Here is a 21,967-nt window from a genome sequence, read left to right as displayed (position 1 = left end):
TGATTTGAGTCACAACCCAAATCTCAATGGTTCTTTTCCACAATATAATTGGAGCAGCCCACTTAAAGTATTGAATCTATCCGAATCTGGAGTCGTGATAGATCTACCTCATCTTTGTAGAAAGTTGGAGTATTTACAAATTTTGTCTCTAACGAATTACAATTTCTTAAAACTTTCTCTCACATTACTTGACAACTGCACACAAATCACTTCCTTATACCTTTCTTCTAATTATATTGGTGGTTATATCCCATGGTCATCCATTTTAAATCTACAATAACTAACCCATTTGGATCTTTCATACAATAATTTCGTAGGCCCAATTCTAGAAATTTGTAGTAACTCAACAAAAAAATCATTTTCGTGTGTCTCTTCAAAACATCAATTAGTGGATTCTCCTCCATTGAATTTAAAATATCTAGATTTAAATATGAATGAGCTTAATGGGACAATACCATCTTGGTTATATTCCCTTCCATCTTTACAATATTTAGATCTAACTTCCAACAAATTCAGTGGTAGCATTCAGGAATTCCAACATAATTCTTTGGAGTATCTTTCTTTATATTCTAATAACTTACAAGGCTCTTTCCCAAGATCAATTTTTCAGCAAGTCAATCTCACGAATTTGCTTCTCTCCTCAAATAACTTGAGTGACGCCTTGCAGTTTGACCACTTTTCAAAGTTAAAAAAGCTCCAAGTTCTTGATCTTTCTAATAATAGCTTATCACTGGTATCTATTAGTAATAATAATGATACCTTGCCCAATACTCTTTTTGAATTATATTTGTCTTCATGTGGAATAAGTGAGTTCCCATACTCCTTAAGAAGCTTAGAAAATTTAGTATACTTGGATCTCTCCAACAATCAAATTGAAGGCAGTGTTCCCAAATGGCTGTGGAATGTGGGTAAGGATTCATTGGAATTCCTAGATATTTCTCACAACTCTTTAACGCAAATAGATCAGATTCCATGGAAGAATCTAAAATACATTAACCTCCGCTCCAACCGACTTCAAGGTCATCTTCCAATCCCACCACCTACAACGGAAATATCACATTTGATTTGCAATCTCAGTGAGCTTCTAGTCCTTGATTTGTCAAATAACAATTTGAGTGGGAACATTCCTCAATGCTTAGGAAATTCAAGTCTCTATGTGCTAGATTTGCACAAGAATAAGCTTCATGGCATCATTCCTTCACATTTTGCAAAGGGAAACTACCTACATGTTTTGAATCTCAACGAAAATCAATTGGAAGGGTCCTTACCAAAGTCTTTGCTCAATTGTGAATGGTTGGAATTTTTAGATATTGGAAACAACAAGATAAATGGATCATTTCCCTGGTGGTTGGAATCTCTTCTGAATCTTCAAGTTCTTATCTTGAGATCTAATAGATTTCAAGGTCCAATAGGCAATCCCAAGGTGAGACATCCCTTTCACAATTTGAGAATTATGGATCTCTCAGGCAATGAATTCACTGGTCATTTGCCGCAAAAGTATTTTAAGAATTTTGTGGGAATGATGAATGCTACTTCAGATGACTTGAGATACATGCAAGCAAATCTATATGGTAGTTACTATGAAATCATTTCGTTGACAATAAAAGGATATTATGCTGAGTTAGAGAAAATCCAAACCATGCTTATGGTCATTGACTTCTCAAGAAATAACTTCACAGGAGAGATCCCAGAATTGCTTGGTAAGCTCAACTCACTCAAAGGGCTCAATTTTTCACATAACAAGATCTCTGGTAGTATTCCACCATCCTTGGGAAATTTGACCAATCTAGAAGGGTTAGATCTCTCCTCGAACAAGCTTGTGGGGAAGATTCCATGGCAATTGGCAGCAAATCTAAATCAACTCCAATTTTTAAATCTTTCTGTGAACCAATTGGAGGGGCTTATACCTCGCAGTCGACAATTTGATACATTCACAAACGATTCATACAAAAAGAATTTGGGCTTATGTGGGTTTCCAATTTCAGAATCATGCAACGAGAACACCACACACCAATTTCAGCAAGAAGACGATGAGGAGCATGTGAATGGATTTGATTGGAAAATTGTGTTAATGGGATTTGGAAGTGGAATGGTTATTGGAATTTCGGTGGGATACATGTTCCTTTCAGATAAAATCATTGATGGGCTTGTCAAAACAGTGAAAGGAGAACAATGGCATCTTTTGGCAAAAAGATCAAAGCAGAAAAGGGCTCGTCCAAATGTTGGAAATTGAGAGAAGAGATTAGTTTACATTTTTAGTATATTGTGTTTCATTTTGTTTAAATGTATGTTGTTTGTTATTGTAGCTCGTTATTATGTAAGTTTGCGTTTAAATGAATTTTAGTCAACTTTACAAAAACTCACCTTAACTTTTTTTTTTTTTTTTGGTTTCATTTTTCTCTATACACTTATAAAGTTTCCCAAATGATGATAAAAATGGTTGTTTCTTAAATAAGACAAGAAAATGTATAACTCAAATACAATTACAAAATTAATTTATGGTTTGGACATACATTTCTTCCCATTGCAATATATTCCTCTTTTTTGTTTTCAATAACAATACTTTACTTGAATGAAAAATAAAACTAAAAATAAAGAGATGATGTGCATTACAATAAGATAGAGAATTTTTCTTTTTAATTTCTGGTAAGAAACTAGGATAAGAAAAAAAATGCCATATTAATTACTTGATTAATTCATCCAAATAATAATACAAATGTTTGGTTTGTGTTCATGTTAATCATAATATATCTATATGCTCACCTTTTAAGGAAGTTTTTTTTTTTTGTGCATAAATTAAGTAAATGATTGTGTTTTTTGACAAGTATAAAAAATAAAAAAAAAACAAAAACAAACATAATAAGACCAATACTATTTTATGTATACTTGACCACGTGATAGAAGATTTGGGTCGAATAAATTTTATCATAATCTCACACTGTACTATTGAACTATTATTAGTATTCTCAATAAAAGTTTTTATTTTGACTTTAACAAAATTACAAATACAATGGCAGACCAATTTATTGAATGCATGACATACAAGTGTAAATTAATTTATCGAATTAATATTTTTGTGACAAAAATAAAATTAAAGTTTACTGACAACCAAATCCAGCCAAATAAAGCATGTCAGTTTAAAAAAATATCCTAAAATCAATACAACCTCTTCTCATGTACACACCAATGACAATGACTAGTATTCAACTTATAAGGGTATCATTGTCATTTCATAAAAATTGTCCAAAGAGGCATTATATTTGTACCCCACTACAAATAAAGGTAACCTTTAGTGACAACTTTTTAGTCACGAACATATATTTTGTGTGACTAAATGCCACTTTTAATAACAAAAAAAAATTACTTGTGACTAAAAAGTCATACTTAATCACAAGTTGTCACTAATGTAGTTTTAGTCACAACCTATTATTTTTAGTGATAAAGTTTGTTGTGACTAAAAATACATTTAGTGACAACAAATTGTGATCTTTGTGACTAATACTTTTAGCCACGGACTTTTTAGTGATGACATAGATATAATGATTTTTCCTTAGTCACAAATTTTTTGTTTTTAGTCACAAAATTTGTTGTGACTAAAACTAAGATTTTTTGTAGTGCCCAAAAATATATATAGGCACTTCATTAATTAAAAAAAAATTAATTTTAACACTTTTTCTTAGTATTTTTTTTTACTTTCTTTAAATTCTTTTTATAAATAATGTATAATTTTTTAGAAAAAAAACTCTTGTTTGTTATATTTTTTTGTTTAAAATTTTATTTTATTTAAATATTTAAAATATATTATATATATGTAATTTTAGAATACAAAAAAGAAAAAATAGAAAAATATGAGCATAAGTTGATAAAAATATACGGTATATATTAATTTATAATAAAAATAGAGTGTGAATCAAATTTTGGGGTGCAAATATAATCACTCAATATGAAAGAGCAATGATATTTACACCCCAATAATCAATATAGGTACTTCATATATTAAAATAAATTATTTTTTTTATAATTTATTCTTAACATTTTTTTCTTAATTTTTTTAAATTATTTAATTTTTATTTTTTAATTTCTTTTTTTTTGTGTTAATTTCAATCACTTTGTTTTCTTATTTTCATAATTTTTTTAAAAATAATGTTCAACATTTTTTAAAACTTTTACTTTAATTCATATATTTTTTTTGTTTTGATTTTTTATGTCTAAATATTGAAATTATATTTTATTTATTTTAATATATAATTTCAATATCTAATATATAATTTCTAAATATTGGGAAAAGTTCTCAACCTTTGCCGGGAAGGTATGTATGTAACCCACCAGCAAAGGTGATTTATGTCGCGGGAAGTCGCGCCGGTAAAGATTGATTCATAGGCGAAAATGGGGGTACTTTTGCCGACGTTGTTATATATAAAGCGCCAATAAAAGTTTCCTTTGCCGATGCATAAATATAGAACCGCCGAAAAAAGTCGTGTTTCTTGTAGTGATTAGAGAGATCTCCAAAGCTAATAAGAAAAACCGAAAAGATCTAGAGCGAGAAAATGGTGATGGGTTGGATAAGCAAGAACAAAACAGCATTCAAGTCCATAATCTTTTGTTAGTGTTCTTGATGTTTCTTAGTTTCTAATTTAATTCTAAATTATTTTTATTAATCAAATTTTTTTTATTAATGACTTGGACCACAAATTATGATGTGAACAGTACGTCCATGTTGGCAGATAATAGTCTAGAACTAACGGGATTGTAGATTTGCCAACATAAATGTAATTTGGGAGGTATTGTCATAAAAAAATATAAAGAATGATGGGTTAAGTGTAAAAAATGTAAAAATAATGGAGTTTTGCTGCGAATTACTCTTTTATAATATATTATCAATACAATTTTCTAACTATCATTGTTTGTAGGTTCAAAATTTTATCATAAGTCTATAACCACAATCATTCATTAAAATCTAAACTATATAATTCATTCTTCAAACATCATCCTATATTCATCAAGTGTCTACTCATTATATTTCATTTTGGTAAAAAAACTTGGTTGCAGATATATATTTATGATCATTATTATATTATATATTTTGATAATAAAACTTGCATATATATATATATGACAATTTTTCTATAGGGCTTCACTTTAAGCCCTGTCGGTAGGGCTCTCAGTGTTTCTCGATCCGTGAACAATTTTCGACGCGAATTTTTTTTATGACCGTGTATATTGTAGCTATTTAGAGTATCGTGCAAATTTTCAGAAAATTCCGAATAGTTTACAGTATTGAAAACTAGGTTCAAACATGTTATTTTCTACGTGTATAAAAAAATTAGTCACACGTGCAACAATATGTTTGAACCTAGTTTTCGGTACTGTAAACTATTCAGAATTTTATGAAAATTTGCAGAATGTTCTAAATAGCTACAATATACACGGTCATAAAAAAAATCGCGCCGAAAACTGTTCACGGTTTGTAAACACTGAGAGTCCTACTAGTATGGCTTAAAGTGAAGCTCCTATAGGAGAATTCCCTTATATATATTGCTAATTAATTAATTTCATCTAATTAATTAAGGAATAAATAAATGGGACCAAAAGGAAAAAGAAATTTGGAACCACAAATTAAATAAGTAAAACTATATATCAATAATTCAACTACTCTCTTTTATTACTTGGAAGGGTTGTTTCACTCTTTGCAAGAAAAGGTCAACCCTCCAAATGTAGCATACATCTTGAATAAGTCTTCAATGGAGGCCAGTCAAATTCATTAATACTCTATATATACCACACACCCAAAGTGTGATTGTGTATTTAAGATCCATTTTTAGTTTTAACATATTTGTTTTCAAAATAAATTTTTAAGTTGAGTTAACATATAAAGACATACAAACTCCACAAAAAATTGAAACATAATTTTTTAATTGAGACAGTATACATTTAAATATTGGGTAAAATTTACAAAATTTTAAATAATAGAAATTTGTGGAGAGGCAAATTGACATTAATTTTAATTAAAACTTTTGCATGATCCACTAGTCAAATTATTATTTTTGAGATTAGGTACACATTATTACAATTGGACACAGTACTAATTATCTAATTTTATTTCACTGAGATGTAATTACTGATATAAATTCAATTATCTCATCAAAAGAAAAGAAAACAATTTTTTTTGTTTATTTTTAATTTGTTTTTCTTAAATTCCTTTTTATTTGGTAGATAATTTCCATCTCCAACGTGGTTATCCACTACTTGACTATTTATCTCATCATGTTCAACTATATCTCAATCGATGTTTTTAAATTCAAAGCTTAAAAAGGAAAGACGAAAGAGCTTTGTAATGTGTTATAGTCTAAACACAGGAATTTATATGCAGATATAATGAAAAATATATAGACAAAAAAACAAGGGTTGTTGATGACTTATTAGATGCATGCATGTTAAGTCAAAAAATTGCCTACTTTATGGTGACTTTGATAAAAAGGAAATGATAGTCAACATTTAAGTTTTAATGTCTTTTAAAACGGCTATTATATATATATATATATATTTACAGAGGAAAATTCTTTTATAGAGACTTTACTTTAAGTTCTACCGGTAGGGCTTTTAGTGTTTCTCGATCCGTGAACAATTTTCGGTGCGACTTTTTTATGAACGTGTATATTGTAGCTATTTAGAGCATCCTGCAAATTTTCAGAAAATTCCAAATAGTTTACAGTACTGAAAACTAGGTTCAAATATCATAGTTTCTCATTTTTTTTCCTCTTCACGGAGGTAAGGTAACCTTGGGCCTCTTCTCTCTTCTCGCACCAATGGCTTCCAAAAATGTTTACCAACTATCTAAGTCATCAAATATATATTTTATTTTTATTTTTTAAAAAATAAAAAACAAAAATAGTTAGCAAACACATTTTTATTTTAAAATGATCAAAAAATAAAAATGAAAACAATATTTCCAGTTTTACTTTAAAAAAATAAAAAATAAAAATTTTACAAAGCACAATATATATAGAGGAATTCTTCTATAAGGGCTTCACTTTAAGCCATACCGAAGGGCTCTTAGTGTTTCTCGACCCGTGAACAGTTTTCGGCGCGAATTTTTTTTATGACCGTGTATATTGTAGCTATTTAGAGCATCCTGAAAACAATATATATATATCGCATTTGTCTTGATATATTCTTCGTTGAAACTTCTTTGATTGCAAATTGAAAACATAAAGGTCCCACCACCTGGACTCCAAATTTGGACAGAAAATAACATTAACTTGTCCACCTTTCAAAATCTAACTTGGATCTTCTCATCATCATTATAAATAAATGGCGCAGCATTATACACTCTCATTAACAATATAGATTTTTCAGTTTTTGATATTAAAAGAGAAAGGAAGAGATATGAGGATGTTGTTATATTATTTGGTATTCTTCTTCTTGCTCATCCATTCTCAACTTTTCATTTCATCATCTTCGTCTTCTCCTGACCATGCACCCCAATGCCATCCTCATGAAAGCTCTGCCCTTCTCCAACTCAAGACCTCATTCAAATATCCTGCTCCTGGAACTGCATTTCATGCTATAGACACCTGGAATAACGAAAATTGTTGCACGTGGGACGGAATCACGTGTGACAATGTTATAGGCCACGTCATCGGTTTGGATTTGTTTGCTTGGAGCCTTCAAGGCACTATCAGTTCCAACAGCACTCTCTTCAAACTCCACCATCTCCAAACCCTTCAACTTTCTGATAATGATTTTAGAGAGTCCTTCATTGTACCAGAGTTTGGCAAATTCAAGAATATGACCTCTCTTGATCTGCGCTACTCCAACTTCAGCGGTCATGTCCCTTTAGAGATATCCCATCTTTCCAAATTGGATTATCTCGCACTTGGTGGGGGGTATAAAGTCATGATAGGGGAAAATACCTTTAAAGCACTTTCTCAAAACTTATCCAACTTGACAAGTTTCTACCTAGTTAGTATTGATTTGTCTTCTCTCTCACTAGTAATCTCTGTCAAAAATTTCCCCTCTTTAATGTATATAGATCTCGACAATTGTAAGTTGAGTAGGAAGCTGCTAGAGAGTATTTTTGAGTTGTCGAATCTCACCGGTCTTTCTTTAGAAGATAATGAAGCACCAAATGTCTCTCTCCCAACATCTAATTGGAGTAGTGCACTTAACAGTTTAACTCTCCGTCATAACACCTTCTCCATTGACTTACCTCTATTATTGAAAGATATCCCAAAATCTTTATCTTCTTTGCAATTAAGTTTCAGTAACTTAGTTGGTCCACTTCCGGACAACATTCAATTTTATGACTCATCAAACCATCTCGTGCATAGTGCTCCAAATTTCACTGATTTGATTTTATCAAACAACTTACTCAACGGGACAATACCAACATGGATATATGCCCTACCGTATTTGGAGTATTTAGACCTCAGCGACAACCAATTTACTGGGGAGATAATTCGAGATTTTGAAACTACTTCATTCGGTGAAACTGTGTTTTTGGGCATCACTCCAAGATCAACATTACAAAGTCAAAACCTCCGACATTTGGATCTCTCATCAAATAAGTTCAGTGGTACTTTGGAATTGGAAAAGCTTTTAATTTCCAAAAGGTTAGCATATCTTGACCTTTCCTCTAATAATATTTCAGTAACTTTTGGAAACACCAAAAACTATAGTTTGGATAATCTTGAGGAATTATATCTGTCTTCTTGCAACATTACTGAGTTCCCACACATTTTAAAATCTTCAAAAATATTATCTACCTTAGATCTCTCCCATAATCAGATTCAAGGAAGTGCTCCTAAATGGTTATGGGAGGTGGGAAAGAATTCTCTCTACAACTTGACTCTTTCTCACAATTTTTTAACATATATAGAGCCTCTTCCATGGAATAGGTTATTATATCTTGATCTCAGTTCCAACTCGTTCTCAGGACCTCTTCCAATTATTGCATCATATTTTCTATCGTTCATCTCAGTAGCCAAAAATCAATTTGTGGGAGAGATCCTAACTTCCTTTTGCAACATGTCATTCCTTGAGGTGCTTGATTTATCTTCGAATAACTTGAGTGGTATCATTCCTCGATGCATTGTAAAACATGGTAAACGTCTTTCGGTCTTGAATTTTTCTAGGAACAAATTATATGGTACTATCCCCAACACATTTTTAGTAGGAAGTACTTTGAGAAATCTCAATCTAAATGGAAATCATTTAGAAGGCTCATTGCCAAGATCACTAGAATATTGCAAAAATCTTGAAGTTCTAGATCTTGGAAATAACATCCTCAACGACTCATTTCCTCACTGGCTAGACTCTCTTCCAGCCTTACGGGTTTTAGTCTTGAGATCTAATAGGTTTTATGGTTCGATAGGAAAACCTAAAATCAAATATCCTTTTCCTGAGTTAAGGATTATAGATTTGTCCCACAATGAGTTTGATGGTGCTCTTCCAACAAAATACTTTGTCAACTTCAAAGCTATGATTTTGAATACAAAGAATGTAGAACTGAAGTACATGGGAGAGGATTATTACCAAGACTCTATAACAGTGACCATGAAAGGATATGAGTTAGAGTTGGTGCATATCCTAACTATCTTTGTAACTCTTGATTTCTCATACAATAATTTTAGTGGAGAGATTCCAGTGTTCCTTGGAGGGCTGAACGCACTCAAGGGCCTCAACATTTCTCATAATATGCTCAGAGGTACCATACCATCATCATTGGGAAATTTGACTAACCTTGAGTGGTTAGACCTCTCTGCTAACAAGCTAAGTGGGAATATTCCTTGGCAGTTGACCGATTTAATATGGCTCCAAATCTTAAACCTTTCAGAAAACAAACTCGTGGGACCAATACCCAATGGTAAGCAGTTCAATACTTTTAGCAATGATTCATTCAAAGGAAATTTAGATTTGTGTGGTTTTCCACTGTCCAAACCATGCAACGAGGAATATGAAGGATCGACCATGGAGCAAGAAAATGAATCGGAGGATGCAAATGGATTTACTTGGAAAGTTGTGCTATTGGGGTATGGATGTGGCTTTGTGTTTGGGATCTTCATAGGTTATATTAATTTTTTCTCAAATGGAAGAGCACGTTTGTTTGTGAAGTGGTTGTGGTAGAGCAATGTGGTGTCATAATTGGCAAGGAGTGTCTCTTATTTATTTAGATTTAATTATATTTAGTCTCATGTTGTAATAAAGCTCATGTTGTTGTTGTAGTATTTTGTGTTTTTATTATTTTCCTCTTTTTTTTTTCTTGTCGTGTTGGGTGGTATAAATTTATAAAATAATGCCTTGGAGTAAATAAGAGTAATTAGTTTCCTTATTATTATTATTATTATTATTATTATGTGTTTTTGTACATGAGATTGACCATCATTTGCAATTTAAGTATGCAAATGTTCATTATTACATCATCACCACTCATCCTCAGCTCAGCTTGCTGATCAATGAAAATGACCACATCATGACCATCCATATTCTCTGAATGGACATAATGCCTAAAAATATTCTCACAAGATAATTTAAATACAATATTTTATTAATAAAAATTAATTATAATAAATATGGTAAAAATATTGTATTCACACTAAAATATATTTTCATACTAAAATCTGCTGAATCATGTGACAATTAATTAAGGATATGCTACTAATTTTTCTCAATTTACTTAAAATATTTTGTCCAAAATAAAATTTAGTCAATAAAAGTTTTTACACATCTTATTTTTTTTCTTGAGAAATAGGAAATTATTATTATTGTAATGTTAGTTTCATTTCTAGCTAAAATGGTCTTTTGGAGCTGTCCTGTTTTTCTCTGTTTTCTTCTTTTTATAACTTCAAAAGTATGATTTTACGGTTGCAAGTATCATTTTTCACTCCATCTTCAATTAATTATTCAACACAGAAAAATCAAATTTAGAAAATAACTCATTTATGCGTGTTCCCTATATAAATATTAGAACATAAAAAAAACTAATGTAACAAAACCTATCATTATTATAATTTGGTTCTCAAGTTTCATTGGTTTTTTCAACCGAGAATTATATAAACAGAATTAGTGTTTGGTAGTTGTAGATTTTTTATAAAGGTTTGGTAGTTGTAGTTAGTAAGATTAATTAGGGAATGTTAGTTGTAGTTAGTAAGATTAATCTCCCCTTACAATGAACAAACTAAAATCGGAGAAGTGATTAGTAAGATTATTATTTGAAATATTTTCTTTTATAAAACTTCATCATACAAACAATGTTATTTAACAATAAATTTTAAAAAATACATTTTTTATGTCACGTATATTTTTATATATGTGGCTGTAATAAAGTAGACAAAGAATGATTAATTTGATAGTGGAAAGTATTATATATTTGGGATAACTTTATTATTTCTAATTAAACCAATCGATTACATAACTTTAAACTCTGTTTAGAGAGAGTTACAAAGCTTACAACGGAGCAAGTACGATAATGGCCAGGTACATTTCATATAAGTAATTTTATTTAGATAAATTAGTGTCAAAAATTATTTAGTAGTCTAAAAACTTGCACATAAATCACTATGTAGCTTTTTTATAGCAAAAAACAGTAAGTATTAATTAGGGAATGTTGTATTAATGCACCCAGAAATTAAAATAATTATTATTTTTTACTTTTAATTTAAATCATCTTAAATTCCTTTTTGTTTGGTAGATAATTTCCATCTCAAACGTGGTAATCCACTATTTCTATTCATATATTAGTTATGATTATAGATATGGTCAAGTCATCTCATCATGTTTAGTAGTTATGTCCCAATCAATGTTTTCAAATTCAAAACTCAAAAAAGAAAGACGAAAGAGCTAAAAGGGGAGTGTCAACATTTAAATTTTTAATGTCTTTTAAAATGGCTGGCTAGTAATCTTAGAAATATCTATCTTAGAACTGTTTTTGAATTCTGGCTTCGTTCCTATGATCAGACGGCACATATGTTAGCATATCTTCATCCTTACTATTCAACTTATTTCTTGTAATTGAGCAGCTTACTGTTTCTGGTCGTTGGTCGACCAGACTGTCATTACTAAACAGTCACGTGATATCCACGTGCCTCCTGATCGTGCCATGTCATCAAGCAAATATTTTTTGGGTAAACATTAAGACTCAAATAAAATATGTTCTAACCATCTAAAATACATGATATTATAGATGAAAGAAATATGATAGACTCAACCTGTTAAAGTAATACTCACAGATGCAAAATAATAGAAACCAGATAGAAATCTGGGCAGCTTTTCATTGAACTACAGGAATTTGAGAGCCTGTGTCTCTCCAAATACAAAGCCTTACTCAATACATCAATACCCCTCATATCTCATTTCCTCTCTCTTATTTTCCGACTGCCCGATACACCCATGCACTCCCTGCACCTGCCCGTAGGCTATACAATTTACACAACCATATTAAAACTAATTCCCTATTCTGCCATCGGCTGACTTTGCAGCCAGTCCACTCTTTTCCTTCCTTCTAGCATACACAAAAGTAAGTGGTGGCCTATCAAAATATTTAGAAGAAGAAAAATTATAGTCTTTTATTACTCAAAGTTTGGGAGATCAACATACAACAAATACTATTTAGTTACAATTTGTTTCATCATCCATCTTAATAATTTTAAGTGGATTAGAAACCCATAATTATCAAAATAAAATAAAAATTACAACATAAATAGGAAAATTTGGAGGTGGAGCCTCCAAATTATTCCTCTAAAACTACATAAAGGCTACTCTAAAAGATAAAAAGATGGAGAGAATAGAGAGATGGAAAAGTGGTGTAAGATAAGGTGTGTCCTAAATGATGAAAGAGATGTCATATTTATAAATAAATTCTTAGGATATAAAGGAGAACACCCTCGTTGGTCTAGAAAAGAAGCACATGAATTCATGTTCACTAAATGAAATGGTGGCGTTTTCAAAGTCGACTACTTTTGCTGGCACAATTTGTTTCACTGGAAAAGAATTTTCCCACCAACTTTTTTGGCACCAATTTTCCCACGTTTTCATCAACGGGAATTTTCCCACAAAAAACTTTTGCCGGTGCAACTTGATTTTTCCTACGCAAATTTACAGCGACAAAAGTTATACCACACACCTTGATTCTTGGGATATTAGTTGTCTTTGATAGTGATCCAAATATAGCAGACATCTTGAATAAGTCTTCAATGGAGGCCAGTCAAATTCATTAATACTCTATATATACCACCACCCAGAGTGTGATTGTGTATTTAAGATCCATTTTTAGTTTTAACATGTTTGTTTTCAAAATAAATTTTTAAGTTGAGTTAACATATAACGACATACAAACTCCATAAAAAATTGAAACATAATTTTTTAATTGAGACAATATATATATATTTAAATATTGGGTAAAATTTACAAAATTTAAAATAATAGAAATTTGTGGAGAGGCAAATTGACATTAATTTTAATTAAAACTTTTGCATGATCCACTAGTCAAATTATTATTTTTGAGATTAGGTACACATTATTACAATTGGATACAGTACTAATTATCTAATTTTATTTCACTGAGATGTAATTATTGATAAATTTTGTACACATAGATTATGCGATAGACATTCAATTATCTCAGCAAAAGAAAAGAAAACAATCTTTTTTTGTTTATTTTTAATTTATTTTTCTTAAATTCCTTTTTATTTGGTAGATAATTTCCATCTCCAATGTGGTTATCCACTACTTGACTATTTATCTCATCATGTTCAACTATGTCTCAATCGATGTTTTTAAATTCAAAGCTCAAAAAGAAAGACGAAAGTGCTTTGTAATGTGTTAAAGTCTAAACACAGGAATTTGTATGGAAATATAATGAAAAATATATAGACAAAAATATAATGAAAAATGTTCTCAGTTTGCCAAACCTTTAACAACTTGATTTGAGTTACAACCCAAATCTCAATGGTTCTTTTCCACAATATAATTGGAGCAGCCCACTTAAATTATTGAATCTTTCTGAATCTGGAGTCGTAATAGATCTACCTCATCTTTGTAGAAAGTTGAAGTATTTACACATTTTGTCTCTAAGGAATTACAATTTCTTAAAACTTTCTTCCACATTGCTTGACAACTGCACACAAATCACTTCCTTAGACCTTTCTCGTAATAATTTTGGTGGTTATATCCCATGGTCATCCATTTTAAATATACAACAACTAACCTATTTGGATCTTTCAGAGAATAATTTCGTAGGCCCAATTCCAGAAATTTGTAGTAACTCAACAAAAAATTCAATTTCGTGTGTCTCTTCAAAACATCAATTAGTGAGTTCTCCTCCATTGAATTTAAAAACTCTAGATTTATATGGAAATGAGCTTAATGGGACAATACCATCTTGGTTCTATTCCCTTCCATCTTTACAATATTTAGATCTAAGTTCCAACAAATTTAGTGGTAGCATTCAGGAATTCCAACATAATTTTTTGGAGTATCTTTCTTTATATTCTAATAACTTACAAGGCTCTTTCCCAAGATCAATTTTTCAGCAAGTCAATCTCACGGATTTGGAACTCTCCTCAAATAACTTGAGTGGTGTCGTGTAGTTTGACCAATTTTCAAAGTTAAAAAAGCTCCAAATTCTTTATCTTTCTGATAATAGCTTATCATTGGTATCTAACAGTAATAATAATGATACTTTGCCCAATATTCTTTCTGAATTACATTTGTCTTCATGTGGCATAAGTGAGTTCCCATACTCCTTAAGAAGCTTAGAAAATTTAAGATACTTGGATCTCTCCAACAATCAAATCGAAGGGAGTGTTCCCCAATGGCTATGGAATATGGGTAAGGATTCATTGTATTTACTAGATATTTCTCACAACTCTTTAACGCAAATAGATCAGATTCCATGGAAGAATCTAGCATTCATTAACCTTTGCTCCAACCGACTTCAAGGTCATCTTCCAATCCCACCACCTAAAAATGATGTTTTTTTAAATCTCAAACAATACATTGGATGGTGAATTATCACATTTGATTTGCAATCTCAGTAGGCTTCAAATCCTTGATTTGTCAAATAACAATTTGAGTGAGAACATTCCTCCATGCTTAGGAAATTCAAGTCTCCGTGTGCTAGATTTGCACAAGAATAAGCTTCATGGCTTGATTCCTTCACATTTTGCAAAGGGAAACTGCCTAGGTGTTTTGAATCTCAAAGAAAATCAATTGGAAGGTTCTTTACCAAAGTCTTTGCTCAATTGTAAAGAGTTGAAATTTTTAGATATTGGAATCAACAAGATAAATGGAGCATTCCCCTGGTGGTTGGAATCTCTTCCGAATCTCCAAGTTCTTATCTTGAGATCTAATAGATTTCAAGGTCCAATAGGCAATCCCAAGTTGAGACATCCCTTTCACAATTTGAGAATCATGGATCTCTCTGGCAATGAATTTACTGATCATTTGCCCCAAAAATATTTTAAGAATTTTGTGGGAATGATGAATGCTACTTCAGATTACTTGAGATACATGGAATATCCAACACTAATTCGATATTATGAAAGCAGTTCATTGACAATAAAAGGATATTATCCTGAGTTAGAGAAAATCCAAACCATGCTTATATTCATTGACTTCTCAAGAAATAACTTCACAGGAGAGATCCCAGAATTGCTTGGTAAGCTCAACTCACTCAAAGGGCTCAATTTTTCACATAACAAGATATCTTGCAATATTCCACCATCCTTGGGAAATTTGACCAATCTGGAATGGTTAGATCTCTCCTCGAATGAGCTTGTTGGGAAGATTCCATGGCAATTGGCAGCAAATCTAAATCAACTCCAAATTTTAAATCTTTCTGTGAACCAATTGGAGGGGCTTATACCTCGCAGTCGACAATTTGATACATTCACAAACGATTCATACAAAGAGAATTTGGGCTTATGTGGGTTTCCAATTTCAGAATCATGCAACGAGGACACCATACACCAATTTCAGCAAGAGGACAATGAGGAGCATGTGAAGGGATTTGATTGGAAAATTGTGTTAATAGGATTTGGAAGTGGAATGGTTATTGGAATTTCGATCGGATACATGTTCCTTACCGATCAAAACATTGATGGGATTGTCAAAACATTGAAAGGAGAACAATGGCATCTTATGGCAAAAAGATCAAAGCAGAGGAGGGCTCGTCAAAATGTTGGAATTGAGAGAAGACATTAGTTTACATTTTTAGTATATTGTGTTTCTTTTTGTTTAAATGTATGTTGTTTGTTATTGTAGATCGTTATTATGTAAGTTTTTGTTTAAATGAATTTTAGTCAACTTTACAAAAACTATGTTGGTCACCTGAACTTTTTTTTTTTTTTGGTTTCATTTTTCTCTATACACTTGTAAAGTCTCCCAAATGATGATAAAAATGGTTGCTTCTTAAATAAGACAAGAAAATGTACAATTCAAATACAATTACAAAATTAATTTATGGTTTAGACATACTTTACCTAAGTGAAAAATAATACTAAAAATAAAGAGATGCTGTACAATAAGATAGATAATTGTTCTTTTTAATTTCTTTGGTAAGAAACTAGGATAAGAAAGAAAAAAATGCCATATTAATTACTTGATTAATTCATCCAAACAATAATACAAATGTTTGGTTTGTGTTCACGTTATTCATAATACTTAGAGAGCATATCTATATGCTTACCTTTTAAGGAAGTAGTTTTTTTACATAAATTAAGTAAATGATTGTGTTTTTTGAAAAGTACAAAAAAACAAAACAAACATAATAAGACCAATACTATTTTATGTATACTAGACCACATGATATAATATTTGGGTCGTATAAATTTTATGATTATCTCACATTGTACTATTGAACTATTCTTAGTATTCTCAATAAAAGTTTTTATTTTTACTTTAACAAAATTACAAATACAATGGGAGACCATAGATCTCTTTTTATTGAATGCATGACATATAAAGATCCCTAAACAAGATTTGTTAATATATGAAACACTTACCACTAAACAAGATTTCTTTATACATCATTTTATAGATCAACCAATTTTTATCCACCAAGAAATCATTTTTAAATACTCAACATAAAATAATTATAAAAAAAAAAACACAAGTGAGTAAATAATTTATTCATTCATTATAAAAGAAAAATTATATTTTTATTTACATAATATTGAAACTATCATTAAAAAGTTATAATAAATTAGGATATATAAACCCAATTCAAAAATGACCACGTGAAAATAAAGAAAAGAAAAGAAAAGAAAATAGAAAATGACAACATGGATTGAGGAAGAGTTTATACAAGTGTAAATTAATCTATCGAATTAATATTTTTGTGACAAAAAATAAAAGTGAAATTACCCGATATACTATAATTTTGATAAACTTTTCAATTATACGGTTAAGTTTTTATTAGTTCAATTTTATTTAGCATTTTTTTCTGTTGTACGATTTTTTTACTATAAATTTTTTAATTATACGAATTTGATGAGTGCCGCTATTTGAGGGCAACATATCATGTTTGATCGATTCTAATAGTACTAAATTTAAATTTTGTCAAAATGTAAAAATTATATGTGATTGATTATAAAGATAAAATTACTTGGTATTAATATTAACCGATCAATAGTCGATATTAAATAATGATCAAGTCTTTAGTAAGCATGGGCTAGCTACTCCATTTATCTAATCTAATGAAATATATATTTATATTGGAAGAGGTATGTAAGTAGCTTGCTATATCACTTAAGTGACGATACTATTAGAGTTCAGTTTATGGTTAATTAGTTAGGCTTGGTTTGTTAGCATTCTTGGTTTAACCAATTCTGTTTCATTTTAGTTAGGTTTGTTATCATTGACTTAGACCTTTCTCAGCCTTTATTTAAGCTGATTTGGTCCCCTTGTTTATAAGACTTGATATACTTTTTGATTGAATAATAAGTCTTCTTACTCTAATATGGTATCAGTGACCATCTGACCTTTCTTTTCCTTTGTTTCCATGGCACGAACAAGAGCTACAGGTCGTCGAAGTACAAGCCCCGTTCCTCCTCTTCCGGAGCCCTCAACGGCTGCTACTGATTCTTCTCTTCCGAATCCTGATGCTCCTCCTCAAGAACCCCCAATTTCTAGGGTTCCGAGTTCTCCCATCCATGTCTCGAACCGTTTCTCTTCTTTCTCTGTTCTTGATCGACCTGCCCATGAAGATGGTAGTAGTCCCTACTTCTTGAGCACAGGAGATCACCTGGCACTGTTCTTGCCTCTCCTCCTCTCCTCTCACAGACAAGAATTTCCAACAATGGAGAAGGGATTTCAAGATTTCCATTCGGGCTAAAGAACAAGCTCCCTTTCCTCAACAGATCCAATGTATATGTGTCATGAACTTTTGTTTTATTATACAATATTATATCAAACTGAGCAATTTATAATTTACCATATATATTAATGCAACCTTATATAAATATAATATGTTTTCTTCTAATTAAATTTTAGAAAAAGCTACTAGTATTTGTATGATTGATCATTTGCATTCTTGGTATTTGTTGGTAGAAAAATTGGAAGTCGTGAGTGGTGTGATTTAGAAGCTCAACCATTGCCATTTTAATCTGGTTATACTTTTTGCCTATAAATTAGCTTCAAATGGTTCAAACCTGCTATTCTTCAGCCTTTTGTTGTAAAATCCTCTACTCAAATTATAAGCTAAATAACAATTGATCTACAAAGTAGTTTGAAAATATTAAAGTCGGAGTCTAGCACAGCAAGTAGGGGTATTAATTGGATCACATCCAATGTTTTTAGACCTATCTGATCCGATCTAATTATTCATTGGATGTTAGATTTTTATAACCGATCCAATGCAATTAACTTGTCTCAGCCGATCCGATCCAATTATCCATTGGATTGGATCGGTTTTCTCCATTGAATGTGTCCCCTTGCTTATGTATATGATCGGATCAGATCCATCCAATATTTTTGAGCATTTATTTAGTTTAATTTGTTCAAATAACTCATAATATTATAAATAGAAAGTGTAATTTGTTCAAAATGAACAAACCACTGCAACCTCAAATGCAAACTCATGAAACTCAATGTAATTAAAAAAAAAATAGCTTAAGCAACCTTCTATGCAAGTAAAACAACTTATAAAATTTTATTTCCAAATTAAGGTTGCACATGTTGCACGTTAGGTTTCAAATGATGCAATAGAGGTTGTTGATATTGTCATAAAGGTTCCAAAAGTTGAAACGAAGGTTGCAGAGGTTGCACACATTGCAACAAAAGTTGCATACCAATAGCAATAGCTACCTCAAATGGAAGATATTTTAAAAGAGATCGCAAAAAGGTTGCATAGGTTGCTTACTGAAAGCTACCCTAGATGGAAAAGGTTTTGAAAAATGTTGCATGGGTTGCATACGTTACAACCTCAAATGGAAGCACACGAGCCCATTGCAATCTTAAATAGTAGTCCATGCAACTTAATGCAACTCAAAACAACTTGTAAACTCATTTGGAAATTTCATTATAATGTAACTCATGCAACTTACTGCAACCTCAAATGCAAACTCAAAACATCCCAGACGATAACTCACTGCAATCTCAGATGCAAACCCATGAAACCTCTAGAAACATACAAACCAAATACAATTTCAAATGCAACCCACTGCAACCTTAAATGCAACCCCAATGCAACTTAAAACATTCTGAAGGAACCCACTGTAACTTCAAATGCAAGCCCATGCATGCAACCACTATAACCCCATGCAACTCATGGCAACATAAAAACTAATATTCTATTTTCATTGTTATACAAATCATGCAACATACTTTAATGCAACCTCAAATGCAACCCACTACAACCTCATGCAACCTAAAGCAACACATGGCAACACATGCAAGCCTATGCAATTCCAATGCAACTCAATGTAATTTTAAATGCAACCTAAAAGGACCCAACTCGTCTAACCCATTGTAACCTTAAATGCAAACCCAATGGAACCTAAAACAACCTTAAAGGCAAGTCCATGCATCCTTATACAACCTCAAAGGTTGCAGATATTGTGACAGAGGTTGAGAGGTTGCAACTCATGTTTCATAGGTTTTGCAAATGTGGCGAGAGAAGTTGCAAAAGTTTCAAAAGTAGTTGAAACAGAGGTTGCATACATTGCAACAACCCCATACAACCTTAATTCAACACGATGTTCCCAATCTAAAAAGTCACATACAACCCCGAACAACTCAATACAACCTAAAGTACCTAAAGCAACTTAAAGAACCTAATGTAACCTAAATAAACCCACTGCAACTCAAATAAGCTAAATTAACACATGCAAAATAATGCAACCCAATTCTTATGTCAAATACCACCTAATGCAACTTCATGCAAATTCAAAAGCAACCTAAATGCATTTTTGGAAAATTTAACAACCCATTTCAACCTCAAATGTTAGCCCATGTAACTAACTGCAACCCAATGCAAGACATGGAAACTTAAAAGAACTCATGAAAATTCATATGCAACTCAATGCAAACTATGACAACTTAAAAAAACTCATGCTAATTTCATTTGTATGCAACTCAAGCAACCTACTGCAATCTCAAACGAAAGCTTAATGCAATTTCATGCAATCTAAATCAACTTCAAAAAACTAATATTCTACTTTAATACTCATGCAACCCACTCCAACCTCAAATGCAACCTCTTTCATCCTTATGAAATTAATGCAACCTAAAATGCAAGCTCAATGCAACCTGAAATGCAAGTCCAATGCAACCTAAAGCAACTCACTGAAATATCACATGCAAGTAATTGCAATCTAAAAAACATTAAAGAACTCTTTTCCAAATTGCAAAATGCAACCCAATGCAACTATCATGCAATCCAATGCAACCCCATATATAGTATATGTGAACACCATTAATAGAGAAAAGCCATGTGAACTGTAACATATTATTCATACATAGTGCACTTTACTAGAGGAAAAGTAAAATTAATTTGGGTTCAAACATATGCATTTGCTCCCATCTCTCATTCTCTTTTGTCCTTGGATTTCACACTCTAATATATCTTGAAAAAGGGGAAAAATAAATATAAATTGTTGTACATATATATACATATGACAAAAGGAGTTCGTTGATGTTATACGAATAGAGTGAGTTCAAACTTTTCTTTATAATCTTATAGGGGCAACGAAAGTGGTAGGAGGGAGTGAAATTGTTTGTCTCTTATTATTATATATATATATATATATATATAAAGGTGTTGAGAGAGTTGATAGAAAACTGGAGTTGGGAGGAAATGGAAAGAAAAATGAATTGGTAATTTATTTATACTTTGAAGTTGATTTGAGTTTTATATTTTTAGTTACAATACGAATGCCAAATCTTGAGATAGAGAGAGAGAAAGAGAGAGATAGAGTGTGTGAAAGATTATAAATATATATATCATCATTGCTAAATTCAAAGCTTGATTTGTTCTCATAACTCACTTCTGTAATTTAACTCTAAAAAAATAAAAATAAAAAGTAAAGAAATCACCTTCCGTTGTCATATATTACAATTTGATTTATGTAAAATATTTATTCGCATAATCTAAAAGATATATGGAGTTTTTATTACAACAAAACTAGATTTTCATCTCTTTCTTCACCAATATATATTAATTCCATCATCATAATCATTATTTATATATATATATATATATATGTTTAAAAGTAATTAACTACCTGTAAATCATATATGACAAAAACCATAAATATATATGCTTTAATTTACTCTCTCTAGATGATCATGCATGCATTGCAAATGAAAAAAACAAAAAAATCATATAGTTTTGAGAAGTGATAAGAGAGACCGTCTTTTTGCATTAAAATCTTTTATTTATATAGTATTGAATTAAGTATTAGTTTACCGTATAAATGAATGATAAGTTTTATATATAGGTATTTATAAAAAAAATCCCTAAAAAAAAGCA

General features: G+C 31.0%; 2 protein-coding genes across 2 annotated transcripts; both read left to right on the top strand.

The window, feature by feature from the left end:
- Window positions 1–430: 430 nt before the first annotated feature.
- LOC133785972 (receptor like protein 22-like) lies at window positions 431–2,233 on the top strand. The gene has a single exon (XM_062225182.1). The coding sequence runs from the start codon at window positions 431–433 to the stop codon at window positions 2,231–2,233; it is 1,803 nt and encodes a 600-aa protein (XP_062081166.1).
- Window positions 2,234–7,386: 5,153 nt separating this feature from the next.
- On the top strand, window positions 7,387–16,200 carry LOC133785971 (receptor-like protein 33). The gene is made up of 3 exons (XM_062225181.1): window positions 7,387–10,031; window positions 14,663–14,839; window positions 15,036–16,200. Exons 1-3 carry the CDS (start codon window positions 7,387–7,389, stop codon window positions 16,198–16,200), a joined length of 3,987 nt encoding a protein of 1,328 aa, XP_062081165.1.
- The last annotated feature ends 5,767 nt before the right edge of the window (window positions 16,201–21,967 follow it).

This window comes from Humulus lupulus, chromosome 6 (genome assembly GCF_963169125.1).
Source record: "Humulus lupulus chromosome 6, drHumLupu1.1, whole genome shotgun sequence".
In the NCBI taxonomy this organism is placed as follows: Eukaryota; Viridiplantae; Streptophyta; class Magnoliopsida; order Rosales; family Cannabaceae; genus Humulus; species Humulus lupulus.
This window is presented reverse-complemented; position numbering and strand designations above follow the sequence as displayed.